General features: G+C 42.1%; 1 protein-coding gene across 6 annotated transcripts in view; it reads left to right on the top strand.

Moving 5' to 3' along the window:
* Positions 1–20,995, top strand: part of ttc7a (tetratricopeptide repeat domain 7A) — a 52,717-nt gene extending 31,722 nt beyond the window's left edge. For all 6 annotated transcript variants that reach the window (XM_053436335.1, XM_053436329.1, XM_053436331.1 and 3 more), the window contains 4 exons: positions 641–753; positions 1,316–1,450; positions 4,902–5,104; positions 19,102–20,995. In XM_053436335.1, the coding sequence (XP_053292310.1) occupies positions 641–753; positions 1,316–1,450; positions 4,902–5,104; positions 19,102–19,320 (670 nt within the window). In that variant the 3' untranslated portion in view covers positions 19,321–20,995. The remainder of the gene's footprint in view (positions 1–640; positions 754–1,315; positions 1,451–4,901; positions 5,105–19,101) is intronic.
* The last annotated feature ends 4,618 nt before the right edge of the window (positions 20,996–25,613 follow it).

The raw sequence follows: 25,613 nt of genomic DNA, 5'->3' as shown, positions 1-25,613 counted from the left end.
GGCAGAGTGAAGCTAATAATAAAAATCAGTTTTGTCTGATCAAATTATTAATTTTAGTTTTTGTTAATGTTCAAAATGTAATTACTTTCTCAGTTTTCTTTCTGCCTGATTCTTCCCAAAAACGGTGATATATGCGGAGGAGGTCTAGGACACATTGTACGACACTACTGAGCATCCACTTTTAGCCAGCACGGAGTGCAGTGACTCTCAGAAGTTTTAAACAAGGTGGAGAAAGACATAGTTTACATGGCTTTCCAATTCCTGTTGACATTTTAGAGAGGCCATACACACTGTAGTTTTTGGCAGAATTATTATTTACAGGAAAATATAAAAAATATTTTAATCAGCACATGTACTGTGCAAAACCTGATTGGTTCTCCTTACCCTCAGTTATGACTGGCTTCACAGATGGAGCCTTATGGAGGATAACTTTAATGACACTGGTAGAGCATTTCCTTTTTTTTAATATACGGCGACTGATCAAATCCAAAAATACACATACATAAAGTAAATTTAAAAAAGAACATAAGAAGCTTGTGTATAAGCTGTGTATATCAGTGCTTGCCTCACTGGGTGTGTTTGCTCATGTATTATGCGAGTACTGCACATGTCTTCATTGGCGTGTGAATGTGTGTTGCAGTGAGACAGATGACAGCAGCAGTACGCCGATGGCCGAGAGGACAGAGGTCAGCCCCGGAAGCAGGAAACCCTCCATCCACCTGACCCTGCCTGACTTCCAGGACGGCTCCACTGGTCTGCTCTGTTGCTGGTTTTAACTCTTTTTAATGAGGGCACTTCCACTGCACATATTTGGATTGCCACAAGCTGAATTGATTATTTTTAAGTTAAACGCATCACTCTTCCTCTCTGGTGCTGGGTAAATACCAGTGAGAAAAGGTGAACATGCAGGTCATTTTAATTTCCCCGGCATTTGACCTATTATGGATTCAAACTGTGTTTGCCTGTCCATAACCCAGTTTTGGGCAACACGCGTGCTGTTTTAATAATAATTATCTGACTCACCTCCACATCTGTGATACGGATCAGGGGCCTGTGCACTTCTCATTCAGTCACAGGAAATCTATTGCTGTTCTGAGAACAAACGTGTTCCTGAGCACGGCTCTATTCAGTCATTGTTATTTTCTGCTGACAAATTAACAATCGATCCCTGCGCCATGATCAGTCTTGCCAATCTTGACCTGCGTTTGAAAACTTGTACAATTTATTAGGGACAAATGATGGCTTCCCTGTGTGTTTCCATTCAATATCTGTAAGAAACATTTACAGCTTGTCGTTCCTTCATTTCCCTTCACAGGTTCATTGAGCCCTTCGTCAGTTGCAGTGTCCCGCCTGGACGCGGCGCTCTCTGAGGTGTCCGATATCAGCTCCTCCCGTCGCCAAGGGCCCACCTACATCTGGAACACCCTGGAACGCATCTGGCTGCAGGCTGGTAAGACGGCGATACATGCGGCTATAACACAGTTTTTCAAACCTCAAGGTTGGGATCTCTTGCAAAATTGGATTTGAAATTCCCTTTAATCAAGAAGGAATTTCTGTGCAGGGTCAGCAAGTAACCATGTGTGTTGCATGGGAGTTAATTTGCCGTTGAACCGAGAGAACAGGAAACCGTGGCCATGTGTTTATTGACTTTGAGCTGTAAAAACAGCTATGGCTATGCAATCGATAGCAATCAGATTCTATGGTTTTGTGTGTCGCTACGTTATTTAGATTCATGAATAATAATCTCAATCTTGAAGTGCAAAATGGACAGAATATTGATTTCAGACAATTATTAAGCTTTCCAGTTCTCCCCAGTCTTTGATTAAAAGATTACAGCAATAAGACCTTTCAACAGCAGAGCCTTCAGCCACGATGTATATGAGGCTTGGCTTTTATGCCTCTATTTCCACTGGTCAAAAACATGATCACAGTGACAATGTTAACATGCTTAGCAGGTATAATATTTACTAAAGTCACTAGCATGTTTAAGCTTGCTAATTACTAAAGGGCACTAATAACAAAGTATATTATAAAAAAAAGATCTGATGAAGTTGCTAAATGATTACAATTAGTCCTGAGAGGGGCATGAATGTCACCATCAAATGTCATCACAGATCAGATTGATTATTAGATAGTTGTAAAGGAAGTTCTGTCAAAACTAAAAATCAAAACATTGGTAGTAGGTCATCACAAGTCAGGTCAATTACATTATTAGGATTATCCTCTGAGGACCATGAATATCTGAAATGTCATGACAGTCCATTCAAATAGGTGTTACCTTGTTCTGTCCACTATCAAATTGGTGGATGAGTTTATAAACATTCATAAATAACAGACCTTTACCAAAGTTATGAAAAATAGAGGGGATACATAAAGATATAAAACAAGCAGCCAAGAAGACAAAAATAAATCACAAATAAGTGGACCTCAAGGATCAATCGTTGGAACACAAACACTTGTGGTTAGCCACAACCACCACATATCCATATATGTCAAAAGTATCCCAAAAATGTAAGGTCCCAGTAGGGATTGAAAGCTTTGTAGGAATGACCTCTTCAGAAAATTCCAGATCAGACAAAAATACAAGTCAGAATCGATGATGGCAAATTTGAATGAAAATCCTCTCCACACAGACTGTTGTACAGATGCTACTATAAAAGCTGTGACTGTCGCTCACAGCTTACTGACCTGCTTACAAGCTTAGTTGAATTTCAATCTCTCTGGGGAGCGAGACATTGTTTACGTACTTGGTACAATGTGAACACACATTTTTTTCTCCATGTTTTGACCACTGCAGTCACAAGAACTCACTTGGGGGTCACCTCTGTATAATGACAGTTGAAAGAACCTTGTGTTAACCACAAGGGATGTGTATATTTACAGGAGAACAATTCCTGCAGGAGATGATATATTTGCAACCTTGTTGAAAACTACATAATTTAGTGGGACTGCTGCAGCCATTTTCTATTACCTCTGCCTTCACAAACAGGGGTAAATACTAAATATGTTAACAATTTAGTGGTCAGAGCCATTTCAGTCCCATTGAATACTGCATACCTTATGTCGGATTGTGCGCTGTACCTGCATAAATGAAGCCACTGCTCTATTAAGGGCAGAATGGCAGTGATGCATACGGCTATTACTTCCACCCCTTCAGCCCTCAGTCTGCATGTGGAAGTTCATGGGAGAGCAGAGCATTCGCAGGAAATGAAGGGAGAGAAGTACAGAGATGCCCCACACAAACCCTCCATCTATCCACTCAGCTGGAGTGGACGAGGCATGGGAATGGGAATCCATACCGCAGCCGAGTGAGCACGGTGATGCAACAAAAAAACCAGCGTGTTGCAGTCGAGGATGGGATGGGTGGAGGGGCCGCGGGGTCACGTCCCCTGTGGACGGGTGTAATTTGAAGGTTATTTTCTATGTCTAACATTTGAACCCTACTATTCCTCTGCTGAGAACAGGCGAAATGGAACACGCTCATGAAGCTGTGTGTGTCAGTGTGTGTGTGTGTGTGTGTGCATGTGTGTGTGTCTCTCACTGACGGCAGAGACAGTCCTACCCTCAGTGACCCCCTCTCCTTCCCAGCATTCTTCTTCACATCGGTCACTTCCTCTCGCAATCTTACATCCTGATTGACCAAAAACACACACGCACAGACACACACACACAGAGAGAGAGAGAGAGAGAGAGAGAGAGAGAGAGAGAGAGAGAGAGAGAGAGAGAGAGAGAGAGAGAGAGAGAGAGAGAGAGACTGAAGGTTCTTAAAAAAGGGACACACTAAGCTGTATATATACATTCAAACTCTAACACACATACATCTAAATGGACTGTATATATGCACGTGCTGATCTAATAGCAATATTTCAGAGAGCTCAGGTGATGAGCAGGAAAAGGCCTTACATAACCATTCACTGAATCCCTTTTCTGTGAAATGAAGCTATGATAAGGAACCCTGAGTGTGGAAAATGGTTCTCTTTCATCTCACATGAGGTAGCATGCATCCACTAAGTATTTCCCATCTGTGCATCTGTGGGACACAGGTAAACAAACAAAACATCCACTACCAAACACACACATGGGTTCACGCAGCGCTCAGGAGCAGACGGCATGTACAATGTATTTGCAGAGCACAGCTTACTCTATCTCTCTGTAACACACACACAAACACACACACACCCACACACACAAACACACACGCAGGGCAGTCTGTGTTCAGAGCCGAGGGTTTTCTTTCTCAGGGTTTATCTGGGTGTCGACCCAGCATCCACTCATCCGACTGATTGACAGCTCCCTCCTACAGTATCCTGTCCACTCAGTGGTCTGCTCCATCCTCAGGGGCGGGTCCCCTGGTGTTTGTGTGTGTGTGTGAGTGTGTGAGTGTGTGAGTGTTTGTGTTTGTGTGAGTCTGGGGTTTGTCCTCATCTTCCCAACAGCAGCAAAGAAAGGAGGCAGCTTTACTTTGCGATGGCCATATTTAGGCAAGTCTCTCATGACTTCCCAGGCACTACACTGCTCCCACTCTCTCTTTCAATGTGTGTGTGTGTTTGTGTCCATTCAACTGTAGTCGTCTGTGTTTGTATTTGAGCGCTGCACAGTTTACATTTTAACTTAATGGCTTTGAACTCACTGTGAAGTCGTCTGTCAGTTTTACTTATCGTTGGATAGGAATTAATAATAATAATATTTTTCTGTGTCCCTTATTTTCCCTGTTTTCTTCATCATCCTTTTCTTACCCTTGCTTCCTTTCCTAAACTCATGTACCCTCCTTGCTTTCTGTCTTCTCTGCCCTCGTCCAAACCTCTCTGTCTTTTCTCCTTCTCCTCCCTTCATCATTCTCCATCTTTTTTTCCCTGAATCTCTTTGGTCTTCCTCCTCTTCCCTTCACTCTCCTCCTGCAGGGGAGCTGTTCATGGCAGACGGTCGATTAAAGGAGGCCCAGTTCTGCATAGCTGAAGCGAGCTCAATCTTCCCCAATTCGCACTCGCTGCTTCTGCAGCGGGGCCGACTGGCCGAGCTCCGGGGACAACTGGACGAAGCCAAAGGCCTGTATGACGAGGCCCTGGCTATTCATCCCACAGGAGAGAGGATACTGGTGCACATGGTGAGAGACAGTGAAAGCATTAGAGGCTGCTTAATTCAATTATAATTTATGACATTCTGTTCTGCTAAGTGTCTCACTCAATTTATGCTATTCGATTACCAGTGACCGAAGATGCATGCACTCGTGTATGCAGCCTAGCATACAACTATACACTCATGCACACTGAAAACGCTGGACTTGAATTCACTAAATTACATTACACTGTTACACAAGAACTTGAGAGTTAAGTCAGACTCACATCTGAAGTCATGTAACGTATATTCAGATACACAAGAAACAGATGCAAAACAATTGTTGTGCTTTTGTTAAAGCCACTGAACGGAATTACACAAAATCTGCCAGATCTCCTTATCATAAACATAAACACATCAAAAACAGTATACGCACTAATCAGAGTATATAGTTTCATGTGAGTCATCGGGCCAGATCTCTGTCTTTACACGCCGAGTCATTGCATCTGAATACAAAGACTTTCCACTGTAAGGCTGTTCAGTGCCTGTTAGGCCAATGGCATGCTATGTTTATGCTACTTAATAGAGTGTTATTAAGAAGCATAAACATAGCAATATAACAAAAGTTTAATATATTGTCATTGTCTGTTGATAAAGGAGAGTTTAATACCACAACCTTCACGAGCAAAAATTTGAGAAATAACAATTTCACATTTAACGTGACAATCATCGACATCACCTGATATGAAAATGTTATTTTAATAACAGCTTTAGTCATAACACCCAGCCTAAAATACATGGACTAAGAGTAAATTACATATCAAATAAAAAGCATGCACTCAGGCTAACACACATATATGCACACACACACATGCACCCTGTTAAGATACAACTTGAAAAGTCAAGTGTTTAACCCTCTTTTCTGTTATTAGCTTTTTATGTAGATTTGAGTTGATTTTACTAATTGAAAAAGTCATGGAAATATCTAAATACTTAACCCCATTTAAATTACACAAATACAATCTAAACTAATTCATGAAAAAATCATAAACTTAACATATTTTCTTTTCAACAATCTCTTCAACGATTAATATATAGACGAATATCTGTGATTCTTCATTAGTGCTGTAATATATTCTGGCATGTTTAATATCTAATCAATATCTCATTATGCTGAATCAGGTGGGCTAGTGGTGAAGCTTAACAAATCCCTCCTTTTTAAACGCCTGTACAGAAGGTTGGCCATTGGTCCAGAGCTCTGCATTGTTAATGTGCAGCCCTTTTAAAAGAAATACTGTCGACTGCTGACTTGTTTTTAGACTAGCAGGTTTGTAAATTGTGTTATCTTTCAATAGTCTCTATGAGAAGACTAAATTAATGGTAGTTCATGATATATATATTTTTTTATTAACCAGGCTTGGATGATATTATCTAGCAAGCCAATGGCTGCTGCTCATAATCATTACTATGGAACCAAACATCACCCCTTATTACAAGACAATAGCATATTTTAGTCTGAAAGTGTATACTGGGAGAATACATAAATGTTAGTACAAGGTTAGTTTGTCATTATAGACGAAGCGCTAATAGTTCCAGCGCTTCGTTTTATTTTTTCCAATGAATGCACTGTGTCAGTGGAGTAGCTCAGTCATATTCTGAAATATGTAAGGCAAACGTAAAGTTTCAGAAAATGTCAACAAATGACAAATACTCCTTTCTGGATTTCGCTTGGCTGATCTCTCTCCCACATTTCTTTCATCGAAGCAGATCCTTTCCTCCTTTCTCTCTCTCTTTCCCACTCCCACTCACACATATATACACACACACAGACACACACACACACACACACACACACGCACACATATACACACACACACACTTCGGCACAATAAAGAGCCTCTCTCACCCACTTCCATCCACTCCCTCGCTCAGTCTTGCTCCAGTCTGTCCCCGCTGATGATCCACTGGATTAACCACGGTTGCTCTGACCTTTGAACTCTCTCCGTTGTCATGGTGAAAGGACCAGAGAGGGATTTTCCTCAAATCCGAGACCCACACTACCTGATACTTGCTTACACACAACACAAGCATACACGTTACTGTGGTCTCCATAGTGATCATAGATGTCCTGGTTGATATTTCTTTGAGTCAAGTAGTAGCACCCTTGTGACCACATAAGGCTAATGCTTTCGTTCCTACTGTACACTTTAGTGTGTGTGTGTGTGTGTAGGAGTGAAGTCCCATTGGGGTAGAGAGAGGTACGCGTCTTTTCCATATTTGGCCTGTGGGAGAACCAATCCCAGGGGGGTGAAAAGTTGAAACAAAGCCAGCTGGCATTGTCCTACTCTGGGTCTCTTACAGGGCAGCTGTGTTCTTAGTCTCAGTGTGTATTTGTGCGCACGCGTGCTTGTGCATGTGTCAAGAGGTGACTGTGTGTGTGTATGCCTGTATGCCTCCATGGATTTGGCACGTAAGTACATTTTTTTCTAAACTGTATGTGTAATGAACCAGTGCAATACAGACATAGGGGAAGGATTCAAACGCAGACCTAGAGTCAGAGATGAAAAGATGTGACCTTTAACTAAACAAGTCAAGGGGACAAGGTCTTTGATGGAGGGGTTTGAGGCAAGCAGTGGTCAAACCATCCAAAGTCCAGAGAGCTTACCAATGTGATTGTTCAGCCGCTTGTCTGTAGATGGCTCACTTTCCCAGTGCTAACTAGTCAGCTGAGTTACTGTAGCGAGTCAATTCCTCTCTCGTTCCTCTCACATAATTATTTTTCTCTGACATTTAGCATTTTCCGGACTTCTCTTTGAGCTCATCTCTGACTGCGATAATTTTATTTGACAGATTCTCCCTGGTTTATTTCTGCAGTGCAAATGTCAGGAGACGTTAAGAACTCATCATGAAATTTATCTCCTCTTCTTCGACAGCAGAACATGTTGCACCAGCCCATAGAAACTCTTGCAGGTTAAATTGTGCTTATATTACACTTTGAAGGTTTATTCATTCACTATAAAAGCACTTAAAAAACTAAAAACTCTACCCTAACAAAATAACAAAGATATCAAAGATGATAGGGAAAGCCCCAGGATGATAATGTGGGATTTCTCCCTCTTGTCTGTGGTCAAGATTATTGAATCTTTTCTATGTAAGACTCACTCTTCCATAGCCACTTGTCAGTTGTTGAGCTCAAAGTCCAATGAAAGCAACTTCATGCTCGTGGCTGAAGCTGAGGATTTGAGGAGCAATTGTCAAAACCTGAGTCTTTGGAAAAATGCTGATGTCAGATCAGGCTGCAGATCCCGTTAACCAACTAGAGGCATCCATCCAACCCACTGGAGGCCAGGAAAGGATTGATACAGCTTTATACAGTCTAATGATTAACTTTATGTGTATCAACTTTTATGTGTCAGGGTGCGCAAAATGGTGAGCCCAGAAGCACGACGCTTGAGCCATTTTGGCCTGATGGACGATCAGAGGTAAAAAAAAAACAAGCAGACAGTCAGAGATAGCAAACAAATCCGATAGGGAGCAGGCAAAAAGGGAATCCAGGGTCCAGAAGGCAGGTCAGAGAAGAGATCCGGCATCTGGAAGACAACAGAGGAAATGGGCCGGTGTATATACTGGGTCACTGATGACTGATGGACAGCAGGTGAGTCTGGGGGTGGGGCAGGTAATGAGATGCGTGGGAAGAGGTGATGCAGAGCAGGGGGGAGTGGCTGAATTCTGAAACGACATGATAATTAGTACATGAAAAACAAGTTAAAAGAAAATAAAAATGCTATGAGCTGACTGAAGTTGTGACATTATGTGGGTCTTCCTAATTCTGAAGGTCCATGTACCTGGTCAGTCAGATGGAATTCTAAGACTTGGGGGATTGAGGCAACTGCATTACACCGAAGCCCTCTGCTTTTATGGTTAGTTGTATAAATTAAGCTACATTTAGGACTTCAGTGGCTGCATGTGACACACTGCACCCCCCTGTTTGGTTTTGCTGTGAGTCCTATCTTTTGATTATGGTTGGTTCACTTAGGTGTGGCCTTTACGGATATCATCTCCCCTCCATTCTTGCATTTCTACTTTTACATTACAGCCTATCAAATGTTAGTAGATTTGTCAATGTATATATACAGTATACATCTGGAGTACTGGTCTAGTGCACAGTTCAGACACAGTCTGTTTCTCATGCTTCGTTTGGGGAAATATTCAGGGTTTGGGTCAGGTTGTGTTCACAGGTTCCATTCTCTTACATGTGGTCCTGGTTTTTCATTTCTCTTTTTGTGTTCTTGCAGAAATGACCCTGGGGGTAAATGTTATATTGCTGGATCAGGCCAGGCATGTCTGTCTATTTAAGACAGCGTTTGATAACCTCAGAATTAAACTTTGCTCACAGAATGTCCGACAAAAGATGAGGAAAAATATACATATAATAATAGTATTTTCATTCAAGAGTCTTACCTAAGGTAAATGTTTTTTCGTTTCATGGAGTAAAGTTATTGTGATTCTAATTCATAGAGTTTAGCCGCTTAGGGTTCAAGAGAAAGACACCAGGACAGTGATATGATCACAGGAACACTGTATTGTGAGAATGTCTCTTAACTTTATATGCCACACATATATGTCCCGTTGATTTACAAACTAAAGCACTTTCCCAGTGGATTTTGAAATCTTTGGTGATCGTCAATTGTCACAGCTGTCTAAATCGCTGTCTAGATAAATCTCACTCAGTGTCACTTTAATAATACACTTTCATAACTTTTTTAAGTGGATGTGATCCTTTACGATTCCCCTTATGCATCCGTTCCCATAAGTTTTTGGACTTCCCTTTCATTTTTGGTTCGGTGAGGCACTTCTCAGGGTTGTCCAATCATCAACCTTTTGTTTGTGGTCAGCATTGAAGTCCTTGGCGGAGGTGATAAGATTCAATTCTTTAGCGACAGCATTAATATGGATTCCCATAAAGTTCCCTGTATGCTGATGATGTTCTGCTCCTTCTTACCATTGTTACCAGAGTGATAGCAGCTGTTAAGGTCGTCTAAATCTTTGGCCGGTTCTCATTCTACAAGATCAAAAAATTTAGCATTGGAGGCTATGCTTTGTATCCTCTTAACTCAACATGGACCTCATCTATCTCTTACCATTTTCGATGTTCTCCTTCCTCCTTGTTTGTTTACCTCAATGTTAAATAATGTTCTTTAGGTCATTACAGTATACATTTCCTGCCTTTTATTCTGTTAAGTGAAAATTAAAAAGGACCAATCTCCCATTATCACTTCTAGATCATATTTTATTTTCCAAATGGTCTCAGTTCTTTTGACTAGAAAGTCTCACTCCGTTCACCATTTCCCTTATGCAAACTACAAAGGGTTTTCTGCTCCTCTGTCACTAGTTGAGGGTTAAGGACTGAGGATGTCGAACCTTGTTAAGCCCTATGACACAAATTGTGATTTGTGAATATGGGCTACACAAACAAAAGAACAATTTGTTATTGATAGATCGATTGATTAATGCTGTGCTCTAGAAGTATGTATGGTGTGCATGGCAAACTCAACATGCTACTTAGGCATTATGGTAAATAAAGGCATCCTTACAATATGATGGAGTCTAAGTGGGACGCTATGCAGGACATTTTATTTGGAGCAATGCCCATATTTCTGGCTTGCATCAGCCTGCCAGAATACAATCTACAGTCGCTGCTACTCAGTGGCTCTGGATTCATGCATTTATTTTTATACTGTATCTGCTGTGGCCACTTTGTGTGCCGGTGGCCCATTTAATCTGCTCTGCCTTAAGGGGAATTCTGAAGATATTCTTGGATGATATTCTTACACTTGAGCTATTATTCTGCAAAAGTACATACTGTTCTTTCCTAGAATGCCTTCTCAGATCTTATACAGCTTTGTCCAGTTATCAGGAGTTTTATTAAGTAAAGTGTATTTTAGTATACAAAAGATTTTTGCTATAATCCTTTAAAATGTTTCATTGTGAAAAATGTATTATTAACACATATGTGAAAATGTGCCATTGTAACATGGCTCTAAAAAACGACTTGGGCATTCAGCCACAAGTCGCTGTGGTTCCTCTTTTAGTCACGTACAGTAACAATTTCTCAACAAAATATAATTTGGGAGCAAAAGTCATCTTATTGAAAAAATAACCACACGAAGGAAACTCCCTCTAAAACCACAAACTGTTGCTTTTATTATTTATAAACTCATTCAATTTACATGGTATAAGCTTTTAAGACTAAGAAGATTTTGAACTTTGTAGAAGGACAGTAGGCTGTGTTTCAAAACCTCCAGTCTTAATGCTAAGCTAACCTAGTCTTCTGCTGATTCTTGCTACGGTATTCATTTTTAATACCGTAGACATTGTTCTGGCCTTGATGGTCAAGTTTCCTGTACATTTTTCGAGCATTTGTGACATCTTCAATTACATTCACCTAGCCTACAGAGTGTGGAGTGAGGTCCTCTTTTCTCTCAACAGCACCCAAAGTGGATGCAAAGATGTACAGGAGGTGTGATTCATAATAACACATCACCACCATCTTTTCACAGTCACCACATAGGGCCAACCACTTTACCCCCTCTACCTCTGTATGCTCACATCAGGCATGTGTACATGGTTCTCGAGTGTGTGCATGAGAGAAAGAGAGAACGAGAAAGGCAATGATCAGACAGTGACTCACTGCTCTGCTCAGCTGCTGGTTTTAGAGTATTTTTGGATGGATGAGAGTGTGTTAGTGAGAGAAACCAGTATAGGCCTACGGTATGCTGTGTGTATCTGTGTGTGTGTGTGTGTGTATTTTTGGTAATGGTTATGGACAACTCTCTAATTTAAAGTCTTGGTTGTTGCAGTCCACAGGTTAAACCCAAGTATTTATTGTTTTTGTCTATTACAGAATAAGCCATGATTAGCTTTGAAACATTTGCCGGTCTCTTAACCTCTTTACTGTATTTGGTTGACATATGTGTATGTGTGGCATGTTGTGCATGTGTGTCTGTTCCCGATGGATAGCTGATCCTGAAACACGGCCCAGCCTTTCTTCAGGCGATGGTATGATATTCATCTGACCCACTCCCAACATCCTCTACACCCCATCCGTCCTGTTCAGTAGTGGGGCCTGCTCTGAGTCAGTCTGACAAGCACACACACACACACACACACACACACAGACACACTCTTTACTTTTCCTCCTCTCCAGCATATTCATACACAGCTTCACATATGTATGCTTATCTCAAGGACGAGGACTGTGCTCATTGAATTAATCGCGTTCCAATTATCAAATGCCCCCATCTCTCTCTCTCTCTCTCTCTCTCTCTCTCTCTCTCTCTCTCTCTGTTTGTGTGGATGGGGGTGGTTGTCAGCTGATTAGATAATGCAAATACATTATTTATAACACTTTGCTCATTCTCGCTGCTTTACGGGATTGCCTAGCAACCACGGAAATATATTCTATTGAGCAAGACCTCCGATAACCACAGAGAGGGAGAGAGAAAGAGAGGAAGAAAAACTCGGGGTTGCAAGCAGGGAGACGATTGGGAGTTGGCTGGAGCCTCCGTTGCTATGTATGGCTCATCTGGGCTCGCTTATTTTTTCCTTTTTCTTTGACGCCTCTCTCTTTTTTTCTCTCCATCTCTTTTTCTTTCTTTTCATTGTTCCCGTTTTAGCGCTCTCTCGTTCGTTCACACTCCCTTACCTCATTGCTTACTTCTCCTTTTCTTTTCCTCTTTGGCTCCTGTATCACTTCTCTCTGTCATTCCTGCTTGCTCTTGTTTCCTGTTGCTGTCTTTCCACATGGGTTTTTCACGCGTAAATATGTGTGTGTCATGATGACTGCTCTTCACAATTTGGGAATTGATTCTTGGTGCATTGTCTTTGTGCCATTAGTTTTTTCTTACTCGTTCACACATACACACACACACACACACACACACACACACACACACACACACACACCAAACACACATACACACACAAGCACACACACGCACACATGCACACACTCACAGACCTACAAACTACAGGAATAGATACACATTCTATTTGCCATGCAAGCATGCCACGCAGTTGGATATCATGGTTAAGATGCCTAATATGTCAAGTTCTGCATGGTCAGGATTATGCCAACAACACAAAAGATGGCTCAGTAAAAGTGTTAAATAAGAAGTAACCTCTTGAATCTCACTTAGAAGTTGGAGGGTCAGAGAGAAATTTCCAACTTTTCCACATATGTCTGTACATGTGTCTAAATGCACAAAGCAAACACAGTATTTTCATTTGAGATATATAGGTAATTAAGTTGGTAGGTATATAAATAAGATTATGATTTTGGAGGAAATGGTGAGAAGATAATACCACTCCTATGCCTGTGCACCTTATATGAAGCTGCCGCCAGAAGACTTTTAGAAAATTGTTTGTATTAACATTGGATACAGGGGGAAACTGCAAACCTGGCTCTTTAGAGCTCAAATCCTCTGACATTGTCTGATCAACACAATGTATCTGGATCACCCTTATCCCCTGCTTCCAGTCTTTATACTCATTGAATCTAATGGAATGCTGGCTGTAGCTTTATATTTCACTGACACATGTATTCTAATCTGACTCATCAGCAAAGCACCTTACCTCCCAAAATGTTGAGGTGTCGAAGTAGCGAGCACTTAACAAGGTTAATAATTAAGGAAAGTTAAAGCCACCACGTTTGAAGTTAACAGTAGCCTTGGCTCACCTCTCACCTTAGCTTTCCCTTTGTGCCCAGACTTAACCACTGATGAGATTAAGGGTTCAGGTAAACGCTCTTACTGGATCATTGGCAGTGCATCATGCCACTGTGAGTATGTGTGTAGTAGATGTTAGCCTCCAGGTTCAACAGATGGTTACTGGGTGTCATTACAAGCCCTCTGGATGTCACATTGCGTTATTGTAGACCTGAACCATGCCACGCACACTCTTGACCACTTACAGCCTGAAACCGTTACAGAACTGTTTCTAACCTTGAATCTAGACTCAACAATTTATTGGCTCAGTCTTATTTTCCAATTTTTCCGGTCAGTCGTAGCTCCCTGGCTCTGTAGGCAGCATGGCTGACAACAGCAGATTGCAAGTCTATATTTAGAGTTCAGCTTTCTGTGTAGAAAGATGTTAATTCCTGTGTTTCTTTTCTCGGGAAGTGATTCATAGGACCATCTTTACTTTTTGCACATTTCATTTTGTTGTATATTTAACTGTGATTAGATGAAATGGCCAATTTTCCAATCAATATACACCCAGTAACCTATAGAAAAGAGTTAAAGTCATCCTTCTTTGCATCCACATCCAATCACACATTCGATCGAAGCCTGTATAGCTTTCGATCAGTGTGTGGCTTTAAACATTAGCTCAATTTGCATTTGGATTTTCAATGCAAACTATGATTTAATTAAGGAAGAAAATTAGCTTTTTCTCATAAAGAAGTTATCCAATAGATATGAGTCCCATAAAAACCTATCTGTGGTGTATGCTTAGCCGTAGTTTGTTCCATTATTACAAAGTACTCCTTTTGTCTTTGTACAGTATAAAATATAAATTACTTTCACTGACACTCTAAAACTAAATCTAATTTCCCTGATTCGAAATCGATTCCATAATCGAATCTACGTTGGCTGTGTTTGCGTTTGACATTCGGGAAGCTTTGATTCTTTTTATTCTATCCGATGGAAGTATACACTTAATTAAATGCTGTGTGTTGCTGCAGCATTTCCAAAGTTTGCTTCAATTCCGCCTGAAACACCACTGCACTGCCCACTTGCTCAGTTTGGCTCAGTTCGGTTCAGTTGTGCTTTAATGGCACGACTAGAAACAAACCTATGCTGCCAAGCTTGATGGGATCTGCTGAGGTAAAACTGCAGACAGATGGCTGCGAGTAATTAAAGCAAAACCAATAGATAACAGTTTTTATCCGTGCGATGCCAAAAACATGCGAGAGCAATCTAAATGTTCCTGAGCACACATTTGTTCACTCACTTCCTTTTTTAAACTGTTCACTCTCCCACTCACTTTCACTTTCTGCATGGTTGCATCTACAGTACTGTAAATAGCACTTAAAAGTGAGTCTCCTTCACCAATTCACATTAACATACCAATGACAGTGACCACAATCGTTTGATAATTCTGAAGAAATGTTGGATGTAGTGTCTTGATTGTATATTGACAGGGAATACATAATTGGTAGCCCCAGTCTGCACATTAGTAATCATGAAGATGAGCCGTGGTATCGAGGCCCTTCCGACAATTAATTTGAACTCTGTCTCAGCTGTCAATCATTCTTATCAGCTCATCTTTATAGCACCAAATATTTAAAACTAAACGTACTGGAAAAATACACTTGAGCATTCCTCAGTGTGATAAGAACTACCTAAAATTGAAATACATATTTTTAAGTTTGCTTGATTTTTAAGAGTGGTCCATGTCCCATCAACTAACATGGAGTAGGTGGCGTTTATGACGGATACTGTGGCAAGCCACCAGGGGGCGATTGAGATGTTTTGCCTCAATTTTCTTCATGTTGTCCATCTTTAGTTACTGACAATGGTCTTTCCCAAGGTTGAACTGCCTGTGATTAGTGGATGACATGTGTGTCTGTTTTCTTTATCTGTCTCTGATTTTTGCTCAAACTTAAATACATTGTTTCTTACTTTGGTTATAGCACAGTTGGTGTTTTTTTTATGTTGAGACAGCATAAATTTAGGATTTCAACATCGGTTTCAGTCCAACATTTGTACATGCTATTGCCATTACGACATTATCCACTCTTAAGCAAGATATTTTCCTAAGGCCTGGTGATGTCAGAAAGTGGGAAAGTTAAATGATTGCATTATTGATCAGCTGAATAATCAGAAGCTTGGTCACTTCTCACAGAGCCGGCTGGTAAAATTACAACTGTAGCTGGCGTACGACCTGCTTACATTGTGGCCAGCTGAGATATTCTCGAGACCACTTATGCTCAGGAACGAACATCATCTCAATCAAACGGAAGAAAGAAACAAGCTCCACCCGCAGTTTGCTTCTCACATATGCACAACATAGCAGGAGGTTCTCTGCACCGACACATTAACAACAGCAACAAATCCTCTGCATTATTCAGACTAAAGGTGGAGCAGCAGGCAGAGGCTGGAAGAAACGTATTAATTCCACTGCAGAGATCACGTGATTCCACTGATGACCGCTTTTATCACCGCAAACTCTCCTGGCATCTAGTTGGTGACTTCTACGTGTATGTCACTGCTTTTTCTCCAGGAGAAATTTGTTTTCTTTCAGGTTTTTTCCTTTTATTCCTATTATTCGTGTTCAAGCGTCATAAACTAGGGCATTGTGGCCTAGGGGGTAGAGTGGACGTTCTCCAACAAGAAGGTTGGCGGTTCAATACCCACCCCCACCATCTGCATGCCGAAGTGTCCTAGGCAAGATACTGAACCCCTAAAATATGGAAAGTACAGTGAATATATGGGTAAACAAAACTGATCTCAACTGAAATTACTTACCTGGCAAACCCAGTAACTAAGTAGTGGAATGAATTGCTGAGAAATTATCCCAGACCTCAAGGTTATCAGGTTTAAAACCATCAAATATTGTTTGTACATACTGACAAGCAAACTGCGCTTTAGCCTCAGACACTGCCCAGACGGAGCAGGAAATAGGGTTCATCAGAAATCTACCCTAAATGTATACAGCTTTAAAAAAGTTTAATTAAAACAAGTTCTTTGTTTACTTTTATTTAGGTTGATTTGCTTTGAACTGAACCAGGCTACCTACCCTACTAAGCTAAGCCAACAACATCCTGTAACCAGCTCTGTCTTTAATGGACATTGTTTTACTTGTTGCCATGTGTGTGTATTAGGCTGTAAGTTTTTCCTGCCGTCGTAGTGTTTATATCAGACCACAGTACACACTATGTAATTTATTTGATTGAGCTGCTGACAATGATCAACTTTTCCATGGTTACCAGCATAACTGACATGCCGCACAGATGTGTGTGTTGGTGTGTGTTGGCCTAGTAGCCGACTGTGTTTATGCTAGAGACGCTGGAACAATGTTACCCCTGTGAGAGGCTGGAGAGCACAGACAGTAAGATGTGGACACTAGTGGCCAAACCAGTGGGAAGGAATACATCATACACCAGAGGCATACACCCACACTGACACACACACAGACACACACACACACACACATGCACATAAGCTGTTAAACCTGTGTGTACATCCTGTGACAGGTTTTCTCCATACCCAAGAGTTTCAGTCTTCCTCTGTGTTTTCCACACAGCAGCACTGAGGAAAAAGAGAAAAGAGGAATAGAGAGAGAATAGAGAGAGTGTGTGTGTGTGTACTCTTTCGAAAGTTGAATCAGAGCCTCTAGACAGCTATGTGAATTTCGGCCCAATTAATCTGGAGCTTGTGAGTAGAGACTGCATAACAAGACTTGTCTGTCTGACCTCAGGCCAGCTCTCTGTTTGTGTGTGTGTGTGTATGTGTGTGTGTGTGTGTGTGTACGTGTGTGTGCGTGTGATAGTTAGAATGAGGGAGGGGATGATATTGTGCAAGAATGGCTGCCTGTTGTCACCTCTCGTGTGCTTGTGACACTGTAGCTTCTGTATGTGTGTGTGTGTTTGTGTGTGTGTGTGTGTGTGTGTGTGTGTGTGTGTGTGTGTGTGTGTGTGTGTGTGTGTGTGTGTGTGAATGTGCATTATGTTTGAGCGGAAGATAGATTTGACTCCATGCTGTTGGTCAGTTGCATGACGCCTTTTCCACTGGGTCCTCAGACACAGGGCACCCCAACTGAGCTGAACTCTGAAGAGACAGAACACACACGCACACACACAAAGTTGTGTATGACCTTTTAAAATGGCGACAATTGATATCATCTGTAATCTCCCTCTCTCAGATATATTATTCCTTGCGCACACCCTAAAACATAATGGCTGTTTATTTAATGTATACGTCTATACACTTAATTTGAAATTCCAGTATAAACTTCTCACACACACATTCATACAATATGTACATTTATACAGTCTTCTTAAACATCTTCTTTAAAGGAACTAATGTTTTTAGACCATTCTTGTTGATTTTTCTGCCTCCATTGTGCAGAAGTCAGTTTTTTAGATGTAAAAGGATACTTTCAGTGTTTTTTTAACTTGCCTGTTATTTGTGCTGAAAGTGATCACCCGTGTTGGGGAATTAAGTGCATTACTCAGTAATTTATTGATGGTAATGTGATTACTTTTTTTCTCAGTAATGATTGGTGTAAAGGATTAACATTTATTGTAAAATATTAGTAGGTAAATCAGTTACTCGTCCCAGGATGACTCTGTTATTGCAGTTTAGAGGTTCGTTTGTCAGGTTGGCTTTTGTCTTGATTTGTGTTATAAACGCGTCTGATCCGGAGATTCTCCTGCTGCGTTCTTCATATGTGAAAGGACAAGTCTCCCAACTGTGCGGACATTTTCCTGAGTACATACTGAAGACTGCAGTAGGCTGCAATTCTTATTTCTTATAACATTGTAATCAGTACTGCTGCCAGTCACACACATGAGTCACATGCTCAGAAGGTAAAACAGTAAAACAGTAACATTGTAACCCAGACTTCAGAAAGCTACATGTCAGTTCAGGGATACCCTTGATTGTCTTCTTGGTTTGATTCCCCTGTGTTGTTTTTTAAAAGCCACAATCTGCTGACTTGATATTATCAAGCTAAGAAAAATGTTTTAATGTTGGATATTCAGGACCTAGAAAAAACATGACAAATGAGGTTCCGAGGTTTGAAAATTAGAGCAAGCCATAGTTCAGCTTGTATCCTGTAACTTACCTCAGAAGCTGGGTTAATTGAGTTTTCTTTCAACAATTAAATGACACTTTGTCCCATTTTAAAGCAGTTTTTAATTACTTTTTATTCCCAAATTATAAAAACGTCCAGAACTTCAAGGACCACAACTTGATATAAAAAATTTTGTTAACATTTTGAAGCAACATTTTACTGCATCCCTCTCTCTATCTTCCCATCCAGGGTCGTTTGCTGGTGAAAACCGGGCGTGTCCACCTCGGGGAGAAGATCCTGCGTGATGCGGTTCAGGTCCACAGCACCTCTCACGAGGCGTGGAGCGGCCTGGGTGAGGCCCTGCAGTCTCGGAGCGCCAGCCAGGCCCCCGACTGCTTCTTGACAGCACTGGAGCTTGAGGCGTCTTGCCCCATCCGGCCCTTCACGATCATTCTCAGGGAGCTCTGAGGGGGTCTGGCCTGGGCTGGAGGTCGAAGTGAAGGTTAAGGAACTGGCCTCTGGCTTGATGATTGTACACATGGTGCAATGAATAGTTTGACATTTAAGGAAGTAGACCTGTTTGCTTTCTTTCCTAGAGTAAAATGAGAGGATTGAAACCTACCTTCCATTAATTATATAGCTAGAGCCAGGAGCACTTCACTTACACTTACTTACAGATGTTAAGAGATTTCCTCATCATTGGACCAATGGCTGTCTAAATATGATGTCGCCACTTCCTCCCAATGTAGACAAATGAAGCCAAAGTATCCCAGACCCTGTTGCCAATATCTTATTTGGAACCAGAGTCTGTGCAGCAGTGATCGTGGAGTGGAACCACGTTATCAACATCCCACCGGATTTTGGCTTCACTTTTGTGCTCCTGTCATGTCCCGCATTTGAAGAAATACAGTCATTGTTTTGGGTGCGACCTTGCTAGCTGTTTCCCTGTTGCCAGTCTTTAATGAACAAATAGGAGAATGAGATCTATTTTTCTTATATAGCTCTTGGCAAGAAGGCAAAAACTTCTAATGTTTCCTTCAAATAAGTAATTTTTTGGTTAAAGGACATGTAACAATTTTTTTTTCAACTGGACTGAATAGTCTCTGGCATGTTTAAGTTGTGTCATGATTATCCTCTAAGTTCCAGTACTACTACATCTATACATTCATAGCATCTGATCTTAGTAAGCTATGTTGGATGAAAAAAATTGAAAAATAATTAGTATCAACATGAAAACAGAATGATGCAGGTAACAGGGGTGTAGAGACAAATGTTTAAAGTACTATTTCAATGAACACCTCCTATGGAGTTATTAGTAAAGAATAAGTTTATTTCAACCATAATACAAATGTAATATTTTTAATAATCAGTAAATGTTCCCTTTAATGGTTCATAAAATGCAAAGATGTGCTGGTTACGTCTTGAGATAGACTGTACAGTAAGTTGTTGTGTTATATGTGGAAATGCAGATACATGGATTATGTACAGGCTCCCAGTCAAAACAGCAGCTCCACTTCATCTGTATCTTAGCCTCTGATGTTTTTTTGATGATCACGTTGATTGACACAGCTTTTATGTGCGCACGTACACACACACACACACACACACACACACACACACACACAGAGAGAGGGATATTACCACCCTTTCATCCAAAATCAAATCAAATCAAAGTTTATTGTCACATGAACCAATGACAGCATCATCGGAACAGTGTTATTCTTGTGACCTGGCAGGCAACATCCACGCAGTAGACGGGCATTACAATATAAAAAAAAAGACATACCATATAACATATAACATATAACCTCGTAACATATAACTTATAACATTGCAACAATTTCAATTTAATCCTCAAATGAGAGCTCCCATATGATCATAAATTCACTTATCATTCTACATTTTTTGTGTGTGTCTATATGTGTATTCATACTGTAGGTCTCTTGCATTATGTATCTTCATGCATGTGTGTTTGTTCAAGACCATCCCTCTGGGGTGTAATCAGTCCCTGTTCTGTTTGTTCTGTTTGTACAGTATAGTAGGCGACTCATCCCTTAATAGTGTGTGTGTTATTTGTGTTGTTTTTTTGACTCATCTCTTAGTAATGCTCTCCATTAAAAACAACAATGGCTTCTAAAAATCACAGCTGAATGGCGCGTCTTCACCTGCCTTTTCACTTGAGACTAATGGACATCACATCCGAGTGCCTAACCACATTAATGTGAGCAGTGGGACCGGGCTGCCGGCTTATGTAATACTGCCAGCACAGTTTTCTGCCTCCGAACTCCCTCCCCCTCCTCCTCTTCCTCTTCCTCCCCCTTTCTCTCTCTCCATCTCTCTCTTTCTCTCTCTATCTCTCTCTCTCTCTCTCTCTCTCTCTGTCTCTCTCTCTCCTCCATCTCTCTCTCTCTCTCTCTCTCTCTCTCTCTCTCTCTCTCCTCCTCCATCTCTCTATGTCTCTCGCTCTCACCCAGCTTGCCTGATGTGATGTGATGTGGCTTGGTTGCCTAGCAGCCATCCCCTTGTTTGAGTAACTGGGGAAGGGGAGAGATATCTGGTCTGCTGAACAACACACACACACACACACACACACACACACACACACACACACACACACAGCAAGAGGCAGATAATGCCCCTGTTGTGTTGTTTTACAGGCTTGTCAGTGTCTGTTTGATGTCTGCTGTTACCATGTGAGGTATGAGCCAGCTATAATCAATGTCTCAGGCTGGTGTAAATTGATTTGTGTTATGGGAAGAGTCCCTGCCTTCGCTCTCAGCAAACCCACTATTCCTTAACCCTTTAGCTCCCTGCAGGGCTGCAAGCAGTAATCCCCGCCTTCTCTGTCTTATTTTAAAACCCCTACCATCGCCCACCTTACCAACGCTTCTCGCATGAAAATCTCTCATTTATCAATACATTGATTTGTGCGCTGCAATTATCGATCACTGTCGACTCTTTCACACCTCCTGAAAAAAATCTATTTTTACTTTTCCCCTCCTCGCTCGCTGGCTGTCCCTTGTTCCATCCTCTGCTCATTAACGCTGTGTGTGACACCTACACAGGGGCTCCGGGAGATGAATGGTCTAATCCCTGTGGGTAAGGAGTGAAATATTACATGGTGTGCTCACACATGCACAAAATACGCGCACGCACTGAGAATGAGAGGCACAAGTACACACCGTGCAGTACTGTTCACATGCTCCAATACACATCGGTGTTGACTGCTCTGGTAAAAGGAGACAGATTAATGAAGGAAATGGCCCCATGCAAAGCCTTTCACCCCGACGACAGGCAGAGCAAGCTCTACTGGCTCACAAACACACACACGCAGGACTTGTACCTAGGGTCAATATGCCTCACGTGGAAGTTCTTACTTATTGTGTATGTGCCTCTGCGTCAGGGTGACGTCAGAGCACCCAGGTGTGTCGCTCTGGTTACTCACTTCTACACCCGTGCATCACAAGAGCGTCTTAGTGTGTGATAGGAGGGTGGGGGGATGGAGAGTGAAGACTATCAAGTGTTAAGTTACCCAAGCACTGTAGTGTACCTTTATGGTTGCTGTGAGACACACACACACACACACACACACACACACACACACACACACACACACACACACACACACACACACACACACACAAACAGACACACACATACACACATCATGAGATACATGACAGCCATATTATATTGATTAAAGATCAATAAAAAAACTAATAACTCACAATCAGGAGTGGTGAACACTTTGATTGAGGTGCCGGTGTGTTTGGTATTCAGGTCAGTGTGTGTGGATGCCAGGCCTGCAGGGGCATATGGAGGGCACGGGATGGATGGTGCTGGTGTAAGGCGCCAAGAAGGAAACCATAAACCATCATTATGATGTCCAAACAAGGCCGGGGAGTCATGGACGGGTTAGGGGTGTGTGATGGAGGTTATGAGGATCAGATGCAGTTTCATTATCTCATTTATAAATAAAATGGCCGGTACAGTTTACACACGTACATGTTTCATCCTCGAGGGCCAAATGTGTTGCACAGAGTTCAATGCAACAAGATTTTCAGTGTTCACATGTTGACAAGAGAATGTGTTGAAAAGAAAAGGCCTCAAGGCGAGTCAAACATAAAGTATAGTGGTAGAGATACTTTGATATACCAGTATTTCTTGGGGGGTCATGCTCTGACATGAGCTGACGATGCACACTTTTGAGTAATGTCAGTTACTCCTATATGAAATTTACGGAAAAGCTCAGTTTCTCCATGACATTATTGTCCTACTTGGTCTCAATACAGTCTTGTATCATGGGGGATTCTGACCGTAACCAGTAATTGCACAAAACTCATCCAGCTCATCATGCAGCTGTGTGCAGAAAATCTAAATTATAAGTGCGAAGGCAGAAAGGTCAGAGTTTCACAGACACAACAAAACGTCTACTCTACAAGCCTCGAGCAGCCCTGATAATCCTGTTTACCCGCTTGAAACAAGAGTTGAATTCGTCTCACATTATTGCTCTTGATTTTTGGACATGCTCTGTTGCTCATTTATGAGACTAAAATAATCGAGCACAGAGTCCAATAATGCCGCAGTCAACATCAGCTTAGCAGGGCAGTGCGGCCTCTCCCGTCAATTACTCTCTCTCACTTGATCGCCCCTTGGTCCACCATCACCCACTTAGACAATGACCCCAACTTGTCTGCTAACAGTCCTCCTTTGGAGCTGATTAAACTTTTAAATGTCATTTAACAGACGCGTAATGTTGCTCCCATGTGTCTGTCGGCAGCCCGAGGGGGGGGGGGGGGGGGGGTAAACGGACACCTGGTCACCCTCCTGGCGTGTGACACTGCCCGCTAAATTCCTCCACTGGCCAGTCATCAGCCTCGGCGCGGGATGTGGTGATGAGAGTGAATGTGACCTGGACTTAAAGGAGACAGGAGGGAGCAGCACCCATGAACCTGCCGCCACTTTGTGTGACCCCCTCGCCGCTGGCTGGAGTTTCTCAAGGTGCGCATGTTATTCAGACAGGCGAGTAAGGGAGACAGAGTCGGGCCGGATCTGTGATACTGGGTGGCCATTGTAGTTCAACACAATGTCAGTGTATGAACAATGGCAGCTCTGTTTGAGAGATTGTTGGTTTCCTGACAAAACGTTGAGACTCAGCAACTGATAATGGCCTTTGTCCCACACCAGTATTGGATTATGGGTATTTCTGAGTAACCTCACAGTCCCAGTAAATTCCAGCGGCGTGCCTTCGTCATCATTCTGCAGCAGTTTCACATTTTCTCAGCACGCTGTCCCTACTTAGCTGTTAATTTGACGTCCTTGACTCTCGCCCAGCTGCACCACTGAGAGGCCGGGGTCACCTCCTGTTGGAAGCTGCCAAAAACACAGATTTGAATCCCGACCCTCACTGACGCGAAACAATGTTGTGCCTCCTGAGTTTTCTCATTAAGCTGCTCCTGGAAGCTGAGGCTGATGTTTGGTCTCCCTGCGACCGGCCCTGACACCAGATGCTCTTATGATCTTTAATTGATACAACTTAAATCTCAAATCCCTTTCTCGCCACGCGGATGAAAAGTCTGTCTCATAGGATGTGTATAGGATGTATAGTCTTCACTGCATGTGTTAGCTATGCTGACCATTTCCTCGGCTGCATTGAGCAAAAGCTTATATATACAGAAATGTTCATTCTTAAGTGATTAAAAACTAAAGAAAGCTGATTTATTTTTAGGGATTTCCAAGTCATTTTCAGTTATGAATCACTGAGTCCATCCTAGTCGGTGAATGTGTTTGCACGTTTGCACATCTGTTTGCAGTGGTGTTTAAAAAAAAGGAAAGGATCAGCAGGGCACGGGTGCATTTGCATGTATTGCATTGTGCGGCTGCTTGCGTATCCTTTGAAGCAATGTGTGGGGGGCATGATTGACAGCGAAAGAGCCGGTGCCCGGCCGTGCCTGTGGTCGAGGCAGGCTGTGGGAGATGGAGGGTGTTAAGTCGTCAGTATGAGGCATATGTCAGAGATCAGTGCTGGACTCTGGAGATCACTGACATGAGAAGGGAGGAAGGGCGCCGGGGGTTGAGACGGGCAGAGATTACTGGGGGCTTGGTGCGTTGAGTCATCAGACACAAACACACATACGCGCACAAACACACTTCTCTGTTATTGCATCCTTCCTCACATGCAGTGGACGCACAGGCCCAGCCCTCCAGAGGCTGTGTGCAAAGCCGCATGTTAATAAGATTGTCTTCCTCTCCGGGTGGAAGTGTGCACTCCTTTGTCTCCAGCATAATGACAGGGGGAATAAGAGGCCGGCTCTTGAACCTCTTCATGCTCTTAAGTGTCTGCCACTGAAGGAAAACAGTGGAGGAGACTAAAGTCGGCCGAGTAGATGTGCCGTGATAACGTCCTGCATACCTCGCCTGGAGTGTTGTCACAAACAAAACATTCAACTGATGTACAGCTGGAGGAGGCAGTGCAATGCTTCTTTATGTTCAGTATCTCACATGTTACAAAATCCCCTGAGGTAATCTGTGATCACTGACAAGTAATTCTTCAAGCAAACCACTGCTCTCCATTTAGTTTTTATGTAACAGGTTCAAACGATGATGCAGCTATCCCTCCTGTGACCTCAGGGATGAACTGTGCTTTACTCCATGATTGTGTCACACAGCGATCCCAACTCAAACCTTTGGGAAAATAACACAACAACATGTTGCTGCTCCAAATGTGTTTTCGGATCGCGATGTAATTCACTTTCTGTCAG

The sequence above is a fragment of the Pleuronectes platessa genome, chromosome 12, assembly GCF_947347685.1.
Source record: "Pleuronectes platessa chromosome 12, fPlePla1.1, whole genome shotgun sequence".
NCBI lineage: Eukaryota > Metazoa > Chordata > Actinopteri > Pleuronectiformes > Pleuronectidae > Pleuronectes > Pleuronectes platessa.
This window is presented reverse-complemented; position numbering and strand designations above follow the sequence as displayed.